Raw genomic sequence first — 25,053 nt, 5'->3', positions numbered from 1 at the left:
ATATATATATATATATATATATATATATATATATATATATATATATATATATATATATATATATATATATATATATATATAGTATGTGAAATGAAAAAAATAAAAATTTGGTTTTATAAAATACAAAAAATTGAATGAATTTTGCGTTGATTGCATCACAACTGAAATGAGAGAACCCAGAAAATATACTTCCTCCNTATTAATTAGAGGAAGAAATTGAGTTATTAAAAATTAATATGACAATAAAGAAATAAATTTATCAATCATAAGAAATAATATATAAATAATATACTATTTATAAAGAAATAGAATAGTAATTTTGGGGCCCTTAAATTCTTGGGGCCTAAAGCAAATGCTTCACTTGCTTTGGGGTCTGGCCGCCCCTGGGCACATATAACTAAAGTTCATGTATTTTTGCAGAGATAATTTATCCATGGTCATTGAACTTTTGTGTTTGTTACCCAAAAGTCACTTTTTTTTTTGTTACGTAAAAATTCAACTTTGTGTTCATTATACAAAAGTCACTTTTCTTTCTTTTGTTACACAAAAATCATTTTACTTTGCTCTAGTTATCACAAAGTCACATTTTACTTGAAAAGTCTATTATGCCCTTGATATTATATAAACTTTCATATTTATGTAATACCTTCTATATTATATACTATATAATATATTTTTACCTATGTATTTTTTATTCATAAATAAAATAATTTAATATTATTTAATTTATTTTTTTTATAATATATTCGTATATTTATTTTTTTTCTAACTTTAATTTTCAAGATATATTAGTAGCGTTATAAAATAACGTTTTTTTATTAATTCTTGTTTTTTTAATTTAATTGACCGACCAAAGTTAGTCGGTAACTTGTGACCAAGGTTGGTATGCCCTTCCGACCTTCAAAATACCGATCAGACGTTAATGGTCGCGTTTTGGACGGTTATTGGCCATTACCGACCAACTTTGGTCGAATTTTTTGGACGGTTTTTCTCGAATTTTTAGTAGTATAATTTCCCAAATTACCAATTGCCCAGGTAAATCCCCAAGAAAATATCCCCAGCTAAATTCGCTTGTAGAGTTACCTATTGGTTTTCCTTCAGATTAACATATGATTTTTTCCTCATTTTCTATTTGTTTACGTGTGAATTTTCTCACGGAAATGTACTTGCCGATTTATTTCTCTACTAATATATATTAAAGTTATTGACAAATTTAACAAAGCTACTAATATATTTTAAAAATTAACGTTAAGAAAAAAATTAAATATATGAATATATTATAAAAATAATGAATAAAATAATATTAATTTATTTTATTTATAAATAAAATACATAGTTAAAAATATATTATATAGTATATAATATAGAAGGTATTACATAAATGTGAAGGTTTATATAATATCAAGGGCATAATAGAATTATCAAGTAAAAATGTGTCCCTTGTGATAACTAGAGTAAAGTAAAATGATTTTTGTATAACAAAAGAAAGAAAAGTGACACAAAATTGAATGTTTTTTACGTAACAAAAAAAAAAAGTAACTTTTGGGTAACAAATACAAAAGTTCAATGACCATGGATAAAATTAACTCTATTTCTGCATAAAGGTCTTTTGCATAAAGGTCAAGCATATATGGCTAAAAGTCAGGTCTTTTTGTACATATGGCTGAAGCTAGGCTAATGTCCAACCGTATATGCATGAACTTGGCAAAATCTGCCAGCTTCAGTTTGTTTGCCTTCTTCCTTTAAGCTGCAGCTGAAATTTTGATCAAATTCACTCAAACTTTTACCAATCGGTCCCAAATTTAAGATATGATCTTCTTTAGATGTACCAAATTTATTGAAGCGATACCCCGCCCAAACAAATAATAATTTCACGGAATCCTAAATTTCAAGCTCCTTCAATTGAGATTCAACTGATTCTCCACGTATTCAATTTACCAAACCAAAACTAGTTAGGTGAAGATCCCCAAAACAGCATCAACCAATAGATTTCAAGATTTTCTGGTTCAAAAATTGCAAGCTAACAGGTTCTAAAAATTTCAAACTCGCTTTTATTTAATAAAGTATTTTCGTTTAATATTGGCTACCAGTTAAAAAAATTGGAGACACTGGATATAGCTTAAATAGCGGGCAAAACTGGTTACAAGGTGAAAAATATTTACTGTTTCGAGCCTTTTGGATATGGCCCTCTAAAAAATGGAAGCCCAAAATTCTGCTTGCCCAAATCCATGCCCATAAAGTTGTTAACTTCAACATATGTCCGGCCCATCAGTTATTGAAAATGGATTTTGAGAGGCCCAGAGTCCATTACAACACAACAATTCAACGACCCAACAGTGAAACCTGCTTCCTTCTCCGGCGAAAAATCGGGTGGTATGTTCCTCTCTGCTCGCTATCTCCACTATTTTCTACTTTACCCTAATAAAGTACGCTTGGAATTCGATTTTTCATTACTTAATTTTATATGTTTTCAAGTTAATTTTCATTTTTATTGCTTCCCATTTGATTATAGCCAAAGTTCTGTTAGTTCATTATATAACAATTAATAGTATCAAATTTCCATTGCCTAGTTTTGTCCCTTATAAAAAAAAATTATAGTATCAATTATCTGAGTATTTTCACTTGAAAGTAGGCTCATAAGTTCACAAAAAGATGAAAACTTTGTATATTGTGTTGCTATTGATTTGCACTAACTTTTAGGGGTCATTTTGTAAATACTAGTTATGCAAGGATTATAGTCTTGTTGTGAGTAATAATATGTGGATTTTTATTGGATGAACGATAATACATGGATTGTTATACAGACTTTGTGATACCAAAATAAGAAATAGCTTTATCTTGGGATGCGGAATACACATATTCTTATTCCACATTCCTCTTATTAATAAGGGAGAGTTTGAGGAGCTTGGGGTCGTAGGGGTATTTTAGGAAAACTGCGACTGGTTGTGGACTCTGTTGCTTGGCCAAAAGTCCTTTGAATTAAGGGAAGTGTTAGCGATACTCTTTTCTGGGTTGACTGTGATGGCCCCTCAGGGGTTGCACTTCAGCAAATAGCCTTTGTTTTTAAAGGTGTTTGAATATTTTTGTTTCTTAACTTCTTTACTCTTCTGAAACTTTTTTAAGTTTTTAGAATGTTGAAATAAAATGCTACCTAAACCCCCCAACTGGGATTTAAAGGACTAACTGTGTGCATTCCTTTTCAAGCAGTTTGAGAGTTTTTTTTGTGTTGACAAAAGTTAAGAGAAATGCGGTGTTAGATAAGTGCTCATTGTTGTTTCTCAATTGAAGATGTATTACTTCATAAGAGATGCTTCACGACATTAAATTAGTGACAACTGAATGTATTATCACTGTGATTAATCATAAGTCGAAGAGTTTCCTATTACAAACAAATTTAAGTTTGATTAGAACTTTCAACTGATGATTCTTTTGACAGTGTGGAAATTGGGCAGAGGGGGTTGAGTTGGAGCGTCGCAATGTAACTCATGCTATTGTGTTACTCCTTAAAGTTCTGTATATTATGATTTTTTTCCCTGTTGTGTCCAATAATACATGAGTTTTATTTGTATTTTTATACATTGTTTGAGAATATCTTTGTGCAGACTAATTGTTGAGATTCTGTATATTGAAGGCATATATGACTCTTAAACTTAAAGAGTGTGCTTGTGTAAAAACCTTATGGGTTTAAGCTTAGATAAGATGGCAAATTGGCTATTCAAGATCAATATTTACCTTTAAATTTTTTTCTCAGTTTATATTAGGGGAAAAAATATCTCAGGTTTTTTCCCTTGTACACAGATGCAAGCTTTTCCTATTTCTTCCTGTAGTTCTTTCCACTTTTTATGATATTGGCTGCCTATTTTTCAGTTCAATGATGAATCACGTTCGCCTTTTATAAAGAAGTACAATACTACTATTGATCCTGCCGAGGTACATCTTTCTTTGCCCTATCTTATTATAGGATCCAAACTTGAATTTTTCCAAACTTAGGTTATATTGTTAAGAGTTTGTGTAACTTTTATATAATGCAAACGGAGGACCACCGCTGTTCAGTTAGTAGAAACTAAAATAACCTATCAGTAGATAACTTCATCTAACTGACTATGTTCCAGGAAGTTTAATATGGATAAAAACTTCATGTAGCTTTGTTTGGCTAATTTGAATTAAACATGGGAAGTTAAAATTGAGGTCCTCTACTCTTCCTTTTCGTTTCAAGTCTGTTGAAGCATCAAATAAACTGGAACAACTGTGGGTGTTTATTAAGTGTTAATTCTTCCAATATTGAACCTTACTCTGTCGCACAANTTTGTTATAATGGAACTTCTTTTGGCCTACTTACTACAAACTGAATTATCTATAAAAATTATGAAGTTCCATACTTGCAATTAGAAGATTGGGTCCTGTACTTAATAAAACATTTTAATAACAGTACCTATACACACATACATACATATATATATATATATATATATAATGGCTTTTGCTTTTCTTTTACTTTGTTCTTCCAGTTATATATCCTTTCATATAAGCAAATGTGTTGGGCAAAGTGAAAAATTTGCTACATTTGTACCCAACCTATCTGGGAGGAAGCAATGATAATAGAAGTATTTCAAAATTCTAATTTCAATGTCAAAGTAGAATCCTAATACTTAATGGAACGAGACTTCTAGCACTTTTGTGATTCGTAAACGACTTCGACGCTTTCTTTTTGTACGAACAAACATGATGATTTACAAAATTTGTTGTTGCCACAAAGTTTTCCTGCTTATGTTATAGCTCCCTTATCTTCCATACATGACATAGAGGGAATTAATGGTATATGTTGATGCCTGAGATACTATTACAAGATGGAGAATATATACTGTTACTGGAATGTTGAGTATAGGTAAAACAGATTACATTATTGCAGCATAATGTTTGCATGTGTTATTCTGAAATTTTTTGCTTTCTCTTTGGACAACTAAAATATATATGTGATGATGATTGCAACATTTAGAAAAGTATGTTTCATTTCTTCCGCTGCATGCTACGTCCTAAATTTGACTGATTCTTTCTGTCCTAGCTCTGTTATTGTTGTTCATTCACTAAGATATGGTTCCAAGTACTTCTGTTGTCTGCTTTTTCTTTCTCTATGCTTTTCTGTTCTTGTGTGCTTAGAGTTATTTACAACGTCTGTACTATAGGTGTTTGACTATGGTTATGTATCTTTCGCCAACCAGTTTTATGAAATGTTGCATTGTCTATGAAGGCAACTTTCCTCAAATATCGTTATTTACGCTTTAGTTATTTCACTGATTCTATAAAATTTAAGTTTTCTTTGTCATATCTAAAGTGCCTTCCCTGGTGCTTCTGCAAGTTGTGGTCTTGCAGGCTTTGTTTTTGTCTACAGTTTCTGATCTTGTTCTTCTTCTCGGTATATACAAAAGGAAAAAAAAGTGTATCTTCGTGCATCTTCTAAAGTCAATCTTGGGGAATATGAGTGGATGTATAAACTTGATTACAAAGATAAAATAAAGGATACTAGGTGCAATTTTGTGGGTTTTGAAGAAAGATGCCATCTTTTGTTCTATTGCACCATTAGAGTAATCTACAGGTGTGGGAAACTATTGCGGAGATGTTAATCGTGATGACTAATCATATAAAAAAATGCAGAATTTTATTGATATTATGAATCTTAAAGACATGATCACCAAAAGAAAGGGAATTGGATCCTTGAATGGGTAACTTGTAACTTCTTTTAGAATATTACATGCTTTGTAAAGAAGAAAAGAGAATACTTTATACTTAATTATCTTATTATTCTTCCTCCAAGCCATTAGTGAAACGGTCAATATATGAACCTCTATGCGAGATTTATTTGTTAATGCAGTTGTTGAAGTTCATTATCTTCTGCATTCTCTGATGAGAGGTTGTTGTTCATCTGTTGGACGTTGTATCTATCTTTTCAGTTGGTATGAAGTTTTGTTAGGACCAATCAGTTTTTGGTAAAAAGATGAAGTACTACGCTTCTTTTTATTTTTATTTTTTTATTCTTATCTTTTTCACCTTTTCATAACTCTGTTTAATTCATTGGTCCACGTTGATTCTCTGTAGAGTTTGGCGGTACATGCTTAAAATCGTTTTAAGTTCTTATGAAACATCTTATTGCCTTGATTTGTGAAGCGCAAGGTGCTCTCCTAATTTGGTCGCGCACCTTTGCTTACTAACTTGACTTGCTGTTGGCACTAAATTGCAACATACCACTTACATTCCATTACATTTACCAAAATGACTACACTGCCGGCCCACGCCAATAGAAAGGAGGAGGATTTACTGTTTATTAGAAATTAGTTCTGTAACTGCTTTAATTTCATTTCTTCGTTCGATTCTACTCTCATAAATTTGTCCTTCTCTGCTGTAATAACACAGCTTCTTATCCACCAAAGTGCTTTCCTATTTAGTAGTGATAAATTTACTACAAACTTTCCTAATTGCTTCTATTTCCTTTAGCGACTTCCGTTTTTTTACTATTTATTTTTTCAAGTGCAGTTACGTAGAAATCACCTGGAACAATCAGAATATCTCTTACAATTCTAAATAGCACTTTAGGTGGAAGTAGACTTTGATCTAAAGCAAATATATTTTGCATTGATATTGCATTTTGCCCTCCCTTTGTCAATTTAATATACTTTTATGTTTCACAGCTACTAACTCTTATAGTTCCTCATCTGCGTATGACATCTTTTCTAGACGTGCTCATTTTGTATAGGCTTTTCGTCGATGATTCTTCAAGGTTTTAAACAACAATGAAGCCTAAAGTTCTGGTGTACTCAAGAGAACTGAACCATGATATACAAATTAGATAAAGATTGCTCATATAGAGTTGGGCCCGGGCAATAGCCTGGGCATACCCTCACTAGTAGTATATATAAGTAACAAATTTAATCTCGTATAACTCAGAGGCGGATCCAGGAATTTAGGAGGATGGGCACTATTATGAAGCGGTGGATCCAGAATATAAATTTTAGGAATTCAACCTTTAGTTCTATTATTGCATCCACTATACTTTTGGAATTATAAGGTCAAATTTAATATTAATATAGTAATTTTCTTACATCTATATATGTCTTCTTTACTCCCTATCGAAAATGTTGGGATCAGTTGAATCCATTGACTATATGCTACATCATTCACTACTACTAGTTTTAATATGCACATTTCGTTTAATCATATAAAATTTTATGGTAACAAAAGAATAATAGGAATTTCAATGCGTGAAATTTTAAAAGAATAAATCAAACAGAGAAAGAAAGAAAAAGAAGAAGTACTTAATTAATATGCAAAAAGTGACACCTGATATGTCCATCTCCCTTGGATGCCTAGTACTAAAAAAATAAAATTTGATTGACATGAAATTTGATAATCCACTCAGAGAGGTGCATCCTATAATCATCGCATCATATGATACGTTGAGCTTGGTGCACACACATATTTAACATTAAAAAAAATATAATATTACTATACATGATTTAGGGAGGGGAGCATGGGTACACGTGCCCCATGGAACCCCCCCAGATACGCCCCTGGTATGACTTATGCAGGTATTTTTGTGCAGAGTTCTTTTTACCTAAAAGGCTAAAACCAAATGCTGTATTAGTAACGCTGTATTGTATTAGAAATGTTTTGTACCTGAAGACAGACACAGTAGTATTAATGCCGAGTATTATATTTTCCTTAGCCCTTAGTTTCTTGCAGATGTAGACATTAAAGAGAGAAAGCTAGGAAGCACCATATTAAGTATCATTAAAGATAACATGTAAATGCTTAATAATAACAACTTCTAACTTGTACTCACAACACAGGCTACGTTCAGAGCATTTTGGATGTTTGTAATGTAATAAAAAAGAAACTCTATTGAAAAGAATTATCTGAAAACAATAAAAATAATTTTAAAAAAAAGGAGTTTGTGTTGGATTGGCACAACAAATCTATGCACAATGCTCGACTTATAGATTGAAGAATTATGAGTCAGTTTACTTACGGGTTGTTTGTTTCACACTTTTCATTTGTTTCTCGGCTGGTGTTTAGCCTCAGTTGGGAACTGTAGTTTATCTTGTAAACTCTGCTCTAGATGTGAATATATCATCTCTCCTTTAAAAGAAGAGAACTCACATCTTCTACATCAATTTGGTGCGACAGAATGGTGTTTAACTTTGCTGTTTTATTTCTGGATATTTATTATTGGTGAAGCATTAACAGCGTTATCAGATAGGTTAATTTTTGTCTTTATTCAGTTTCCTTCTTCTCCAGATATTGTATTTTCCAGAAATTGCCTTTTAAGTAAAAATATTACATGATCAATGTCTTATGTCCAGACCCCACTTGTGGGATTACACTGGGTTGTTGTTGTTGATCAATGTCTTATCTGATTATCTTGTTTGTTTTACAGGTGACAAAGAGATGAAGTTTCTCTGAATTGGTCTTGTACATGGAGGAGAGCCATGGCATTTGCAAGCTTTAATGGCTCTCTTTGAAAGAGATGAGGAGGTGTTCTATTTTTGGTTTTTCGTACCATTGTCAACTCTTATCTTATCATCGATACTTGGGTTCTGTGATAAAACACACCTCATTCTCTTGCTTTTCAACTAATTGTGCAGCTGAAAAGCTTTCTTTCTTTCCTTTAACTGATGCGAGACCCTTTCCAGATTATTCGCCTAAAAAAGCCTCCATTAGAGACTCTGAACTCGTGCATCGCGTAGCAACTTCTATTAAGCAACGTTACTCTGAGCACATTCGCCGTGTTTTAAAGCCCTTTGAATCAAAAATCAGACCTGACCACATCATTTGGGTTCTCATGACTGTGAAGAATGATTACAAACTAGTTCTGGATTTCTTTGACTGGTGGTGTCAACGGAGGGACCCGTCAATTGAAGTCCGTTGTATTGTCGTGCATATTGCCGCTGCTCAAAAAGATGCAAGGACAGCACATAGGCTTATCCATGATTTCTGGACAAGACCCAGTGTAGATGTGACAGTTTCCTTCTCACAGTTTCTTGAAAAATTAATATACACTTATAAGGATTGGGGTTCTAATCCATATGTTTTTGATATTTTCTTCCAAGTGCTTGTTGAGTTGGGAATTCTAGATTATGCAAGAAAACTTTTTGATAAGATGTTGCACTATGGCTTGGTTTTATCTGTCTCTTCATGTAACTTATTTCTTTCTCGTCTCTCGCATGATATTGAGGGGCACAAAATGATGCTTAAGGTATTTAATGAATTTTCGGAAGTGGGTGTTTGCTGGGATAATGAATCTCATAATATAATGATCCATTCTCTTTGTCAGATAGGAAAAGTTAAAGAAGCTCATAACTTACTCCTGCAAATGGAGCTGAGGGGCTGTATGCCTGAAATTGTAAGTTACAGCACCGTGATTAATGGATACTGTGCTACTGGACAGCTTGAACAAGTCTTGAAGATCATCAAAGAAATGCAAGTAAAAGGATTGAAGCCAAATGCTTTTACTTTTAACAGTATAATTCTTCTTTTGTCTAAGACTGGGAAAGTGCTTGACGCCGAGAAAATCCTGAGGGAGATGACTTCCCAGGGAGTCGCTCCAGATAATGTTGTTTACACAACTCTTATAGATGGCTTCTGCAAAACTGGGAACATAAGTGCTGCATACAGACTGTTCAATGAGATGCAGTATTTTAACATTACTTCTGATTTGGTAACATATACTGTCCTTATTTCTGGTCTGTGTCAAACTGGAAAAATTGGTGAAGCAAATACGCTCTTAAATGATATGCTTGGCCGGGGATTAGAACCTGATGAATTCATTTATACTGCGCTTATTGATGGTTATTGCAAGGCAGGGGAGATAAGGGCAGCCTTTTCTCTTCACAACAAAATGGTTCAGATGCAGTTGGCGCCAAATATTGTGACTTACACTGCACTGGTAGATGGGCTCTGTAAACTAGGGGAACTTGATACAGCGCACGAACTTCTCCATGAGATGTGTGGAAAGGGTCTTGAACTGAATATCTACACATACAACTCACTTGTTAATGGTCTTTGTAAAGCTGGAGATGTAGAGCAAGTAGTAAAGTTAATGAAAGATATGGAAGCTGCAGGGATCCATCCTGATACTTTTACTTATACTACTCTAATGGATGCATATTGCAAATCTGGAGAGATGGGCGAGGCTCATGGACTACTACGCCAGATGTTGGTCAGAGGACTTCAACCAACAATAGTTACATTCAATGTTCTGATGAATGGTTTTTGTATGTCAGGGATGCTAGAAGAGGGTGATAAACTGTTGAAGTGGATGTTGGAGAAGAGCATAATACCAAATGCTACCACCTACAATTCTCTTCTGAAGCAATACTGCATTCGAAATAATATGCGTATGACGTCAGAAATTTATAAGGGGATGCTGGGCCAAGGAGTTGTACCAGATGCCAATACCTTTAACATATTGATACGAGGACATTGCAAAGCTAGAAATATGAAAGAGGCTTGGTTTTTGCACAAGGAAATGATCAAGAAGGGATTTACTCCCACGGTAGATACTTATCATGCACTCATCAAAGGTTTTTTAAGGAGGAAAAAGTATTCTGAGGCCAAAGAAATGTTTGAAGAGATGAGAAGGGAAGGTTTGTTGGCAGATAAAGAACTTTACTCCATCTTTGCGGATATGAACTATGAATTAGGGAACTTTGATTTGGCGCTTGAGCTTTGTGATGAAGCATTAGAAAAGTGTGTTTCAGACAAGACTGATAACAGGAATACATGATAGTTCTCTGTGATTTAAATCTTCTGATAAAAGAGTTTCAGCTGTATTTGTGCTGCTACAGAAAGCAGGAACCTGAAATTGTAGTCATCATCCAAGAACCTTGGTAAATCTTCCACACCATAGAAGAATAAGCTTCCATAAGAATTATGCTAAAGTTTGACTAGCTTACTGCTAGACATTCTTCTTTAGTTAGCATACCAAATACTTCAGCACGTAGTCTTTTTCTTTTTCGGGGATAAATCAGTTTCAAATTTGTTGTTTCAGGTCTCTTGAGCTACAGCAATACATAGTTTGGCTGACTGTTGGTCAAAAATTGGTACCAGCATATGGGAAAACCACTAGTCATTGAAGCATCCAGGAACTAGTGCCTCGAGAGACTTCAAATTGTGGAAAAGAATGATGGTACTTAGCTGCCCAGAAATATGCATGTTCTTCAAATTTCCGAGCAGTCCCAAAAATTTGACAGCTTCATGGCTTTCTTTCATGGCTTGCATGTATCAGATAAGAAGGTCTCTAGCAGCTTTGCTGGAGGTTTGATTCATTGAGCTAAGAGCATGAACACCGATATGCTCAAGAACAGAGTCCTTGGATGGCCAGAGGGATCTTGCTTATAGCTGCTTCAAAGGTTTTGCTTATTGTCAGAATTGTGTCAATCTGGAGGAAGAAAACATAGAGGCTGCAGGTTTTGAAAAATTCCAGGAATTTTCTGTTATTATTAGACCATGTTACATTAAATCTCGGACCTTTGATCTCCTTTGCTAGTAGATTCACCGGTGTCAAAGCTTCATGAAGCTAAGCACTCTCAGACTTTTTCATTTGAGGAACCTAGAGCCTGAGAGAAATGTGGCTTTTTAAGTCTGGATTAGCATTTCGAGCATTTTCAGAAGCAAAATGCTCTCAGAGATGTTTCTGCATCGTGTTAGTGGTGATCCTGTAGCTGATTTTGAAACTAGCCATAATAAATCAGGTGCCTTGCTCCTCATGATGATAAGTCTTTTTGTGCGGTCAAGCCAATTCAAGTTGTTACTCTTTTAAATCATCAGATGATTATTTGAAACAGCTGAGTTCATTATACTTGGTAATTGCGTATTGTTAGTCATTTCCATTTCTTCAAGGAACTAAAACTGAATACAATTTTTGAATGCATGCTGCAATTTAGCACTGTACTGCACTTTTGCTTCTTTTTTTCCCCCTTCACTTAGATCCGTAGCATGCGATGCAGGGAGGTGAAAGGAGGACTGATGGTCAGCTTTAAGAAATTCCTGCTTGGATAGGAAAAGAAGCATGAAAGCTAGGTAAAAGTTGCAAATTGAATTGACTGTCAGTTCCTCCTGTAGTTTAGTATGGAAAACAGATAACTCTAGAATGGACTTCCTTTTTCAGTTTCCTCCGGTGATTTGAAGTGGAAAGCGGATAACTTTGGAATGGACTTCTTTTATAAGGGTACAAAGTTAGAGTGGAGAGTGGACTTTTACGTGGCTGCTGTATCCTTTTTTTTGTGGGGGGGTTTTTTTTGGGGGATGGGGGTGAGGGGGGGGGGGGGGAGCCGTGGGGGGTTTCTTGGGCGTTGAGGATGTAAAGTCAGAAGTTCCAAGGGGCAGCATTATTTTAACCTATATTCGATTTCCATAGCTGCAGAAGTGGTAGTGAGTGATCTAACATTCATCTTTCTTCGTGTATCAGGTGTTGTGGGCCTGGAGTTCTACTGCAATGCAGTAAATTACAACATACCATCAAAGATTGCCATCCATCTGTGTATTGAATAAAGATCCCAGTTGGTTGTGCTTTTCTAAGCTTGGAATAGATGTAAAAAGAACACCGGAAGACTAGGATAAGATTCTGGAGAGGCTGTTGTTTCGGTAGATGGAAGTAGTAGTTCAATGAATAAATGCATGATCGTTTAACCTGGTTAAAACTGTTGGAGGAGGTTATATGATAATCAATGGCTGTCTTGATATGTATGGAAGTTTTAATTGACTCACGGTTTGCTAGCTATGCCATAGACGTGTGGCATCAGTTTCAGGAGAGGTAAATTTGTAAATCACGCATTGCAAACTTCGAAAGCCAAAGCAGTATTAATCAAGTACCTGTTCCGTTCTTTTTTTCTTGTATCTCACACTTCCGCCGAAGCTAAGGTAGCTTTGCTGTTTTATTCTTTTTCTTAATGTTTTTATTTAATTAAAACCTTGTAGATCATGGGTTCAAGCTGTGGAAACAGGCTCTTGCAAGAAACAAGGTAAAACAACATATAATAAACCCATTGTGGTTCATCCTTTCCCTTGGCGGGAGTTTAATGCACCGGACTGCCTTTTCTTAGGCCTTGTATTGTTGTCTACATTATTTGATATGCCGTGTCTTCTGTGGTCGAAGTATTCGGTATTTAAGAGAGAAGACGATCATAACGCTTTTAGGGTTGGTCATGGTTTTAATCTTACAGTTGATTTCTCTTCTGCAACAAGATGTACAGTTGCTCCGCCACAAACTATAGCTTGTGTATTATAACTGATGTCATAGTCACAGTGAAATTTCTACAAGATAAAGCTAGTCAAATGCAGCAGGCAGTAAAGAACAAGGACCAAGCAGAAATCTGGTTTAGCAATGTGACCATCTGAAGGTGCAGAGGGACCTGGGCTCTCAGCAGCCCTCACTGTCTCCTTTGAGCAGGTGTAGTTGCAGCGACTTGGACGAACCACTCTGTATATGCCGGTGCTTGTTAAAACATGGGTATCCTTTCTGTTATCCTGTCCAAATGAGAATATGTAACCTAAAGCAGGCAATGGACTATTGGGTACTGAGCTGCAGTTGAGAGGGGAATCATGAGCACAACTAAATGGTATGCCTCTTGTTGTAAAGTTCCCACTATTGTATGGATTTTCTTGAGCTGCCCAGAAATTCTTAGCATACAAATCTCCATATAGGTAACTGCAAATTTAGCCATCCTTCTGTTAAGTTTGGTTTGTAAAATTTGAAGTTGCTTCAATTATATATCTAAATGGGTGTTCATATTTACCTTCCATATATGCAGGGATCAGTCTTGGAGCGATAAACATAGCCACCTGAGATAGCTGCAGATCCAACCTCTTTATTTATATCAGAATGGTTGTATCCTAATACTGGGAAGATGGGATCCATAGAATCATCAGCTGAAGCATTTTTAAAGCGGAAAGGGCCTTCGTACATGCTCCATCCATAGTTTCCCCCTCTCGTGATGATGTCAACTTCTTCATATTGATCCTGCATGATTCAAATGATTGTCAGAAAGTCATCATCAAGTTACAAGTCAGCATGGTGCAGAGGTCTGTAGAAATGAAATTTAACAAAAGTGAGACCATCATATTTACCTGCCCAACATCTGCACAGATGAAGTAAGAAGGCCTTTCTGAATCGAAGCTACAGCGCCAAGGATCTCTCAATCCTAGAGCCCAAATTTCAGGCTGCAAATCCTTGTCTTGTGAATAAGGATTATCTCGAGGAACTGAATAGTTACCCCAATGTCCAAGGTCTGATATTTCTTCTTGACCTGATGAAAAAAAATCACCCAGTATCTCATGACATAACTCAAGAAAGTTCAAGGCAGGCTAATTAGGCTTCTAGTTTTGGTGTCAATTTTTGTAATAAATCGAAATGCTCACTTGGTATGTTATCGATATCAACCCTCATAATTTTTCCTAGCAAGGACTTCTTATTTTGAGCAAAATTGAAAGAATCACCCTTGCTTCCACCATCTCCCATCATAATGTAGAGATATCCATCTTCAGGGCCAAAGAGTATTTGTCCTCCATGGTTAGCTGTAAATGGGAGCCCCATTGTAAATATTCTTCTCACTTCCGATGGTTTCGCCTTCTCCGCCTACAAAATGTATGAAATGTCAATTAACAAAGTCAAAACACAGTGCCTAGAGACGCAGCAAAGAAACCTTTGAAATGGAATTGGAGAAAATTCCATTTCAAGGTAGAATTGTAATGTTGAGTTTAACTTCTATAAACTGATAGAGTAAAGAATTTTACACCATCAGCAGAAGTGGATCCAGAAGTTACAGTTGATAGGTTCAACCTTTAAGTTCTTATCATTGAATCCAATGTATATATGTCGGTATATAGAAGTTCGCTGTCCCAATTTAAAGGTTTAGCTGAACTCCATCATTGATACAGCTGCTGTTTTAGAGCATATTGAGAGTGAAAAACTTACCTTGGATGGATTTGGTGCAGTCCCATTAACACTGAACTCTGCAACAACAGTATGATATTGACATGGCTGCTTATTATCATCTGAGTTTATCTTTGAAGGGTCACAACCAACATCTGAATTACAAGCACATCTTCCAGCACATCTGGGAGACTTAGCTTTATCACAGTTAAATGATGCAAAGAACCTTCCATTCTTGTCAAAGTTTGGATGAAAAGCCATTCCCATCATCCCAAATCTTGCATCTAAATAAACATCATCTGTTAAATCAGCAAATGGACTTGATTCATCAAGTTCCATTGCTTCTCCTGAGTCTTGTTCTGGTATAGTTGCTAACCAAATTTTTCCAGGCTGATTGGAGAAGAATACGCGGTTGGATCCATCAGGATGAGGAACCATATTGAGGTAAGCTCCATCAGCAATCTTCTCTAAACACATACCATTGGGAGGTTGTAAAGTTTCATTTTTCTTGAGTGAAACCTGTTTTCCATTGAAACATAATGAATCTTTATCAGAGTTTCCACCAAATGCTTCACAGAAATCGGTTTTCGATTGCCAGAAGTCTGTTAACAAGGAGGAGTTTGAGTTTTGGCTCTCTCCTGCTTTGGTTTTCAAGGATGGAGCAAAAGGAGAATTTGTTATTGGTATGTTTTGACAAGTATCCCAAACAGATGAACAAAAACTATTCTCTGATGTAGCAGTTGAATTGCAAAGAACAGGAACTGGTCTTGGCCCTGATTTCACCTTAAACAACTCTGCTGAAAACTGATCACAAGTCTGCAAATGTTGGAAATCTTTTTAATTAGCTTTAAAGCAAAGTTTATTCATTAGATGTTGAAACTATTCTTATGTAAGTTCTCAAATATCATATTCTTTCTACAAGAATTTGGCAAAAAAAGCAAATTAGCTAACCAACAACTACAACATCAATAGTCCCTGTGTAGTGTGTACGCACACCTTACCCCTACCTTGTTAAGGTAAAGCGGCTGAATGAAATTAGGAAACTTACTGAGCAGAGTATTGACTTCACAGCAGAACTACATGCAGTGTCAGTTATATTCATACCCTCAAAAAGCTTCTGCAATTGCAGATCTTTTGAAGAGTCACAACAGACTCTTCCATTATATGGACAAAAGGCCAAAGGCTTCTGTGGAATAGCAGGTGCTCCTACATATGTACAATGAATAATCAGCAAAAGAAAACAAAAACTTATGTAAAAATGACAGTTCGATAGTGATTGAACTGCCCCCATAAAAATCTTGAAAAAACTTACTCAAGTCTGTGCATAAAGGGAGTGAAGAAGATGGATTGAAGAAGCTATACAGAAGAAGACAAATGAATGAGAACAGCAGATTGAAGTGGTTATTCATTTCTGGAAAGATGAAGCAGAGAGGACAAGAACAAACATGCAGCAGCAAATCTGGTATTACTCCCTTATTATTCTTATCATGATGGAGATATAAGTAACAAGATATATAAAAAAAAAAGGAAAAATAGCTTTGTTACAAAAGATGTCATTATTCAAAGAATTTTTTTTTTTTGGAAAATATTTTTTGGTGTTTGGCTGGCGAGCAAAAAATATTTCAGAAAAAATATTGTATATATTAAAGATCAATAATAATAATAATAATAATAATAATAGCAAATCAGAAACGATTCTGGTGAATTTTGGAGTATTACTAATAATGCCTATATATTAGCTGAAACAAATAATATGAAGTTAAGAGGTAAAATTATTATAAGAAAAACGATTTATGTCTATAAGCGAGGGAAATTATTTTTATTCTTTTGGTGAAAATAGTGTTCTCCCTTGGAAAACATTTTCTGGTTACCAAAAAAGAAATATTTTTCAGGATGACTTTCGTCTTACCAAACATAAAATTGTTTCCATTAATAAAATATAATGATTTTTCAGAAGAAGTTGAATTTTTTTTCGAACTCTTTTAACTTTAAGGTATGATATATTATCTCTACCAGAAAGGTTCCAAGTTGGTAAAAGGAGAATTGGAAATTGGCACCCACGTTTGAGCAATAATTCTAGAGTTTAGATTGACTATTAGCCTCTACGAAATCTCAGTGGATAGGTAGTGGTTGAAAAGGGCAGTAATGATAAAGGACAAAAATAGATATTTTATTGTTACCTAGAAAAAAAACAAAAAAGAATAAAAAGTTAAAATTTACTAAAAGTTGGATTGGATGTTCATTTTCATTGATATTACTAGTGGGTACAAACCGAACCGGAAAATCGCACCAAATCAAAAAGTCAAACTAAACAGATTAAAAAACCCGAATAAGTTTTGTTTGATTTGGTTTGATATTGAGTTTAAAAAAATCGAACCAAACCGACATATAAATATAATATATAATATAAAAATTTTATATATACTTTTAAGACTTTTTATAAAATTTTCTTTAAAAAATATCTAAAAATATATGCAATTCTCTTATGAGATGTAATACTTAGTTAAATATGAAGTGCTCCATATTTATTAACTTTAAATAATGGATTGTATGATCACTTTCTTGTTAAGTGTTAGTGAAATGCATCAATCTTTTTGTTCTTCCATATTTATATACCAAGATCTATTAAATTCTTATATCTTTTTCGAGTTTGAAATGCTATTTCGATAATGTAAAAGAGTTTTAAATGGTATTTCGATAATTTAAAATTAAATAGAACATATCATTATATAGGTTCATATTTATTTTTATGTTTAATTATTAAATTCGGTTAATCTCGAAAGTGTACATCAATATAAAATTTTTGTTAGACGACTAAAAAGCAACTATCATGTGTTACTAAGAAAATTCTTCCATAAGAATGTTTTAATAGATCACATATTTGTCATTTTTTTTTAATTTTTTTACTAAACATATATTTACTTAATAAAATTTAACAAAGTAAGATTGAAATAATATTCACATAATAAAAAAAATTCGAAATACCCAACAAAACCGAACCAATCCAAACCAATATAGTTGGTCGGTTTGGTTTTGATAAAAATCAAACCAATCACGTCCGTGTACACCCTTAGTTATTACCTTAGTGATGTGTACATTTGCATTGATTGCTTATACTTCTACCCGGTATAAATTTAAATTAATAAAATTTTAATAATATCGAATACCGAACGAAAAGCCAAACAAAAAAACATACGGCGTGTACTTGCCTACAATTCAAAAAGTGGTATAGTGGGTTCACACTTCAGCCACTAAATGGTCATTTTCTTGAATGCGATTTATCACTATTTGTACCAATCGACATTTATTTTATTATCCTTTTTTATACTTTTTGCTTATATAGTCGTTGAATGTACTGATAAACTTTTCTGATCCTATAAACAAATCTGAAGTTTTAAGAACAATTACATACACTTCATAAATGCAGTAGAAAACTCTGGTGTTCCTATTAGAAAGTACCAAGGAATTGTGAGAAAAGGAGAAGAAATTTTTTAATATACAATAATAAATGGATTAACGGACTGAGTTCCGAGCTGGATATTTTTATACATTTAATAATTTTTTCAATACAAATACTGAATCTAAACAAAAGTTATTGAGTTCCCGAAAACCCGTAACTAATACACTAGATCTGCCCCTGCCTTGAAAATTTATCTGTTTCATTATTGACCGTATTTTGTTTAAGCATAAAGGTACTTGACGGTTATTTAGAGTAGAAGGTAGGAGATAAGATATGGGGTCGCATTAATTTGGTAGGGAACGCTTTTTTCGAAAGTGAATTTTTTTTGCACCAATTCAAGTTAATCGAGTTCCAAACCGAATATCGAATATCAGACGAGAAACAAAGAAAAAATTTAGAAGATAGGATATGTTGGATGGCGTTTCGAGTTATCACTTTGAGTAATTAACAGTTAACAACAATATTGTTAATTGATACTTCAAATTATTTCATGTCGCTTATAAATGGCATCATCATTATATATGTAAGTGGTTTTCTTCCATGTAGTGTGTATCTTCACTGAAATAAAAAATTTCAGAAATTTAAGATAACCAAACACTACACAGTAATTCTTGCAAGAAAACATCATCAAAAAATTATTTTCGACATACCAAACACAACTAACGATTCGATTATTAATACTTATTAGCACAAATCAAGGTTTCTTGGGTTATTATATGTGAAATATCGATGTATTTCCTCTCCAACCGGACACCAAGATCCTAGAAACAAAGCAAAATCAAATTAAAATGATGGTCACTTTGTCAGACGATCATATTCTTGCCAATATTAATGGTATCATTATCTCATATGGTTAAACAAATAATACAAAATAACAAAGAGATCTCTGGCTATATTTTAGTATTAATAATCTGATCAATGCTATATTACTTAACATTAAACGCATGTTCGTCGTCGTATAAACTCCGTGTCTGGTCCAATAACTAAATTGGAACTCTAAATTATTCAATATGATTACTACATTAAGGTAGGTCCATAATCTTCATAGTTTCCTATATATTTCAATATGTAATCCCTCATAACAAGATGATCCTTGAAAATAACTGCACAATCTTAAATGTTTTATTATTAAAATATATATACTTCTCAAAAAATTCTTTATTGTTACGAATAGAATTGTACTTAGAGTGAATATCTATCTTTTAGAGAGTTTGTTACTTTGTGGCTAAGTCATTTTCCCCTATAAATAAAGGGCTCTTACCCCATTGTAATTCATCCCAAAATTCAATAAGAATTACCTCTCTCTTTTCCTTGCAATATTATTCTTTTCCTTATTATTTTATTTCACGTTATCAGGAGACTCTACCGTCTCAAGAAACTCTTTGAGGAGACTAAGGTATAACTTTGCTCCTCTTTTAATTATGACTGATATTATGAAAAGAAAGTTCATTGCCCTTGAAATTTCGGGCAAGAACTATATGACATGGGTGTTGGATGCTGAAATCCATTTAGATGCAATGGGTCCTGGAGGCGCCATTAAAGATAAAAATAAAGCATCTACCTAAGACTGTGCTAAGGCCTTGATTTTCTTGCGCCATCACCTTGATGAAGGGTTGAAAATTAAATAGAATATCTCACAGTCAAAGATCCACTTATTTGTGGAATGACTTAAAGGAAAGATATGACAACTTAAAGTTGGTCACTCTTCCACAAGCACGATATGATTGGGCTCATTTGACGCTCCAAGACTTTAAGTCTATTTCTGAATATAATTCTGCGATGTTCAGAATTACTTCTGAATTGAAACTTTGTGGAGATAGTATCACTAACTATGATATGCTTGAAAAAACATTCACAACGTTTCATGCCTCCAATATGGTCTTGCAACAGCAGTACCAAGAGAAAGGTTTCAACAAGTATTCTGAGTTGATTTCTTTTCTCCTTGTGGCTAAACGAAACAATGACTTGCTCATGAGAAATCACGATAATCAACCCACTGGGTCTACACTATTGCCTGAAATGGATGAGGTGTATTCCCACTATTGTGGAAAAAGCCGTGGTCGTGGCCTTGGACGAGGCAGAAATTTTTCTGGTGTTAATCATCCCCCAAAGAAAAATAATCACCAAAAGTGAAAAGGGAAAGATAAGAAGCCAAAGGCAAATGGTTCAGAAACTGAATATTATCGTTGCAGTGGAAAAGGGCATTGAGCAAATATTTATCGTCCACCAAGATATTTGGTTGAGCTTTATCAAGCATCTCTAAAGAATAAAGACCCTGAAGCTAATTTTGTCTAAGACAATGAATTTGACATTACCCACTTGGATGTGGCAGACTTCTTTGAGCGCCCTGACGGAAAAATAGACCACTTGATCGGTGATGGATCCGTGGTTAAAGATGATTAAGTAGTTTGATTTTTATTTTTGCTTATTCGTAGTAGCTAGTGAATAAATATCATGTAATCACAGTTCTTTACATGAGTAATAGTCATTAATATCAATTAGTATTAATACAAACATACACAATCATAAATTACGTGTGATGTTGGAAACAATCTTGTCTTTTGTTTATTAGTATACACGTAGATTATGCGTATGATATTTTATGTTGCTTCCTTATTAGTGACTAAAGTTTTTATTATCATTACAATAACTATAGTTGCACATGATACAAAATTAGTTAGTATTAGTAAGAACTATAGTCAGAACCATGCGAGTCTACATGTTACGAACACATAGAATCACTACGTAGTTTCATGAGTGTTCTAGTTAATGTGACGTAACAACATGCACATTATGACAAAATAACGAATAAACATGATTTGTAATTTACATTCAATATTGAAACTGTAACGGCATTAGAATTATTGGGTATAAATAATGCAACCTTGAGATCTAATGGCTGAAACAATTTTTTTTACTGTAATTGGATGAGGAAGACGAAATCATGATTTAATTGAAAAACCTTGTTTTCTTTCTTAAAAAAAACTTCATTATATTTAAACTTTGTTTCCTTTCCATTTTCTCTGAAAATACTAATCTTTATTCGTATATTTCTTTTGTATGTCAAACCACAGGAAGCATATATGGATATCTCACAAAGCAAACTTGGATCAAAGTTTAATTGTAAAAATATTTGTTTAATTGATTCATGTACGAAACATACAATATTCAAACAGAAGAAATATTTCTCTCATTTAAGTATGTGTAATGCATATGTTACTACAATTTTTGATAGTAGTAATTTAATTGAAGGCTCTGGAAGAGCTACTATAACTCTGCCTAGGAGAACAATACCTATCGTAGATAATGCAATGTTCTCCTCCATGTCCAAGAAGAACTTGTTGAGTTTTAAAGATATCCGCCGAAATGTATATCATATTGAGACAATAGATGAGAATAATCTTGAATATCTCATCATTACCAAGAATGCCTCTGGCCAGAAAAGGGTTATTGAGAAATTCCCATCTTTATCTTGTGGCCTATATTGGACAAGAATTAGTGCAAGTGAGGCACATTCTATCGTAAATCAAAAGGTTACTGACTCCAATACTTTTGTACTTTGGCATGATCGATTGGGACATCCTAGATCAATTATGATGTGACAGATTATAGAAAACTCAAATAGGAATCCACTAAAGAATTGGAAGATTCTTTTAAATAATGAATTTTCTTGCACTTCTTGTTATCAAGGCAAGTTATATTAGACCATCACCAACAAAGGTTGGGTTTGAGTCCCCTGCGTTTTTGGAACATATACAAGGGGACATTTGTAGACCTATTCACCCACCTAGCGGGTCGTTTAGATATTTTGTGGTCTTAATAGATGCATCTTCTAGATGGTCTCATGTGTGCCTACTGTCATCTTGCAACCTGGCATTTGCAAAATTAATGGAACAAATAATCCGATTACGGGCACAGTTTTCCGATAATCCAATTAAGTCTATTAGACTTGATAATGCTGTTGAGTTTTCATCCCAAGCATTTAATGATTATTGCTTATTAATTGGGATAAAAGTGGAACATCCTGTAGCTTATGTTCACACTCAAAATGACCTTGCAAAGTCTTTGATTAAACGTCTGCAATTGATAGCAAGACCGTTACTCATGAAAACGAGATTACCCACTTCTGTTTGGGGTCACACCATTTTGCATGCAGCAATGCTAGTTTGTCTCAGACCAATAAATTATCATAAATATTTCCCTTTGCAATTAGTTTTGGGTCATGAACCTAATATATCTCATTTAAGAATTTTTGGATGCGCAGTTGGTGATAGGCTATAATTGCGTATTTTAGTCGCTTATTACACTCTAATGTACTGCACTCTAATTGAGTTTGAGCTTTAATCGCTAGTGTTTTGCACTAATTGTGTATTTTATGCCTTGTAGGAATGATTCCGAGCTATGTAGATATTATGGAATGAATTCAAGTGATTTGGAGCTTTGAAATCTGAGTAAAAGCCCAAGGAATTAAGCTGGGATCATGTTCGGGGATCAACGGATGATAGTTAAGAACGAAACGAAGAATCGAGCGAGCGTACGACGCATTGTCTAGTAAAATGCACATAACTTCTCGCTCAGAACTCCATTTGGGCTCCACAATATATTTTTGGAAAGCTATTTGAAAGGGCTACAACTTTCATGTTTTGCATTTTCGCCAATTCCCACTACCGCGGCGCATAGAGCGGCGCGGGACGCGCCGTGCCTGTGGAAAATTCCTGCAGCCTGTCAGAATCAGCTCTCTGAACTTCCCCACAAGCACACCGCATGGCGCGTCGCCCCATGCAGCGCGCCTGTGCAAATTTTACAGAGCCAGAGTCCTATTTTGCGCAGAAAAAGGTATTTCGTCTGGGCCCGACCCTATTTGGTATAAATACATGTAAAAACGCTATTTTGAGCAAGGGAGACAGACTTTTGACACACTTTAGACCTAGGGAGAGCACGGAGCCGCCGTGGAGACCAGGGATTCGACCTAAGGAGGCAAGAACACAGTAGGAGCAAGGCGGAGAATTCTTCTACGAGTTTTTCACTTCCTTCTTCCTATTTTCTTATTGGTTATGAATTCTAGTATTATAGTTATACATACTATTATGAATATCTAATTTGTTATCTAGAGTTTTGATAGAACCTTTTGTTGGATAAATTTTTGTTATGTTTTTATATAATTGAGCCGTAGCTTTTCTCAATTTGTTCAACTACGTTTATATTGTGGTTGGTTGAAGAGCTCTCAATCGACCGTGCTTATTTAGTGTGTATTACTCGGGAGAGAGTGCATATTTAGGTAGTTGTTGAACAACATCACTCCTAACGTATATGAGGGATCAATACAGAGGGTTTAAAGGTGGGATTAGGGATAACGAAACCTTAATGCGATCCGAGTGAGCCTTACTTAATGCCAGCTAGCGTAATTCGGGAAAATATGTCTAGTAAATTGTGGTAGTTACTCGGGAGAGAATTACGACACTCAGAGCGCTCATGATCGGTAGAGAAGACTTAGGCAAATTTATAGAAAACGTAGCGGAAAGGATTCCGACAATAGGGGAAATCATAACTCTAGACCTCCTTAATCTTGTCTCCAATCCTTATCCTAGTTAATTGATAGTTTTACTGCTTTCTGGTATTTGTTAGTTAATTAGATAAAAATAAGCATTATAATATTTATAATTAGAAAATTTTTGGACTTATGTTTCTTAGCGATATTGAGCAACTATAATTAAGCCTTAGTTCTCTACCGAGGACTTACTATTCTCGTCACCTTCGCTTAGTCCTTTTTATAAGGCATAGTTGGGCGTGATCAGCAGTATACATGCATGTAGCACCTCCATATCGCACCAAATGGGTCCTCAAAGAAGGCTAGGAATATATGTTGGTTTTGAATCGTCCTCCATTATTCGCTACCTCAAAATATTAACGGGAGATTTGTTCATTGCACGACTTGCAGACTGTCGATTCGATTAGACACTTTTCCCAAAATTTGAGGGAGAAACTGGTGAAACCAAACGGAAAATTTTGTGAAAAAATTCATCATTGTCTCATCTTGATCCACGTGCCTCTATTAGTGAAAAAGAGGTGAAAAAAATCATTCAGTTGCAGAAAATAGCAAATCAAATGCCAGATGCATTTATGGATCTGAAAAGGATAACAAAATCACATATCCCTGCAAAGAATGTTCCAATCGGTATTGATGTCTCTGTTGGACAATCTTCTAGTGTCATAGCTAATGAGTCAAAAACACGCGTAAAGCGTGGCAGACCATTGGTTTCTAAGGATCGAAATCCTAGAAAAAGAAAAACAAATTCTCAAGATGACACTACGAAAGAGCCTCATGCAGAAATCCACGATTTGCCCAATCCTGATATTCATGAGGAAATCAATGAGCTTGAGACTCAAGAAAATAAGGAACTATCAATAAACCCAATCGATATTGAGACAAATTTGAATCGAGTGGATATAGTGGTGGATTATGTCTTTCCATATAATGTTACATCTAGCATTATGCAAGATAGTGAGAATCTTGTACCTCAATCTGTTGGAGAATGCCGACAAATAGGTGATTGGCCAAAATTGCAAGAAGCAATCCAATCCGAGTTGGATTCACTTGCAAAACGTGAAGTTTTTGGGCCTGTAGTCCAAACACCAAATGGTGTTAAGTCTATTGGCTATAAATGGGTCT

At 34.5% G+C, this 25,053-nt stretch overlaps 3 protein-coding genes across 14 annotated transcripts; 2 read left to right on the top strand and 1 right to left on the bottom strand.

Moving 5' to 3' along the window:
* Positions 1-1,796: 1,796 nt before the first annotated feature.
* Positions 1,797-12,758, top strand: LOC109211654 (pentatricopeptide repeat-containing protein At1g05670, mitochondrial). Of its 12 annotated transcripts, none has more exons than XM_019375214.1 (7): positions 1,797-2,373; positions 3,868-3,930; positions 8,429-8,526; positions 8,685-10,880; positions 11,042-11,855; positions 12,000-12,072; positions 12,461-12,758. In XM_019375214.1, exon 4 carries the CDS (start codon positions 8,834-8,836, stop codon positions 10,775-10,777), a length of 1,944 nt encoding a protein of 647 aa, XP_019230759.1. In that variant the 5' UTR covers positions 1,797-2,373; positions 3,868-3,930; positions 8,429-8,526; positions 8,685-8,833; the 3' UTR covers positions 10,778-10,880; positions 11,042-11,855; positions 12,000-12,072; positions 12,461-12,758. The 12 variants fall into 12 exon arrangements, with proteins under 12 accessions (XP_019230759.1, XP_019230751.1, XP_019230750.1 ...); XM_019375206.1 differs by having other exon boundaries at positions 8,429-10,880; positions 11,042-11,179; positions 11,279-11,855; XM_019375205.1 differs by adding an exon at positions 12,161-12,220 and having other exon boundaries at positions 8,429-10,880; positions 11,042-11,744.
* LOC109211658 lies at positions 12,699-13,298 on the top strand. Its single transcript, XM_019375217.1, has 2 exons — positions 12,699-12,805; positions 12,970-13,298. Exons 1-2 carry the CDS (start codon positions 12,720-12,722, stop codon positions 13,277-13,279), a joined length of 396 nt encoding a protein of 131 aa, XP_019230762.1. The 5' UTR covers positions 12,699-12,719; the 3' UTR covers positions 13,280-13,298.
* On the bottom strand, positions 13,244-16,462 carry LOC109211656 (HIPL1 protein-like). The gene is made up of 7 exons (XM_019375215.1): positions 16,236-16,462; positions 15,972-16,129; positions 14,966-15,739; positions 14,410-14,626; positions 14,119-14,297; positions 13,788-14,011; positions 13,244-13,699 (listed from the first exon to the last, which is right to left on the bottom strand). Exons 1-7 carry the CDS (start codon positions 16,330-16,332, stop codon positions 13,306-13,308), a joined length of 2,043 nt encoding a protein of 680 aa, XP_019230760.1. The 5' UTR covers positions 16,333-16,462; the 3' UTR covers positions 13,244-13,305.
* Between the last annotated feature and the right edge of the window lie 8,591 nt (positions 16,463-25,053).

The sequence above is a fragment of the Nicotiana attenuata genome, unplaced genomic scaffold, assembly GCF_001879085.1.
Source record: "Nicotiana attenuata strain UT unplaced genomic scaffold, NIATTr2, whole genome shotgun sequence".
In the NCBI taxonomy this organism is placed as follows: Eukaryota; Viridiplantae; Streptophyta; class Magnoliopsida; order Solanales; family Solanaceae; genus Nicotiana; species Nicotiana attenuata.
This window is presented reverse-complemented; position numbering and strand designations above follow the sequence as displayed.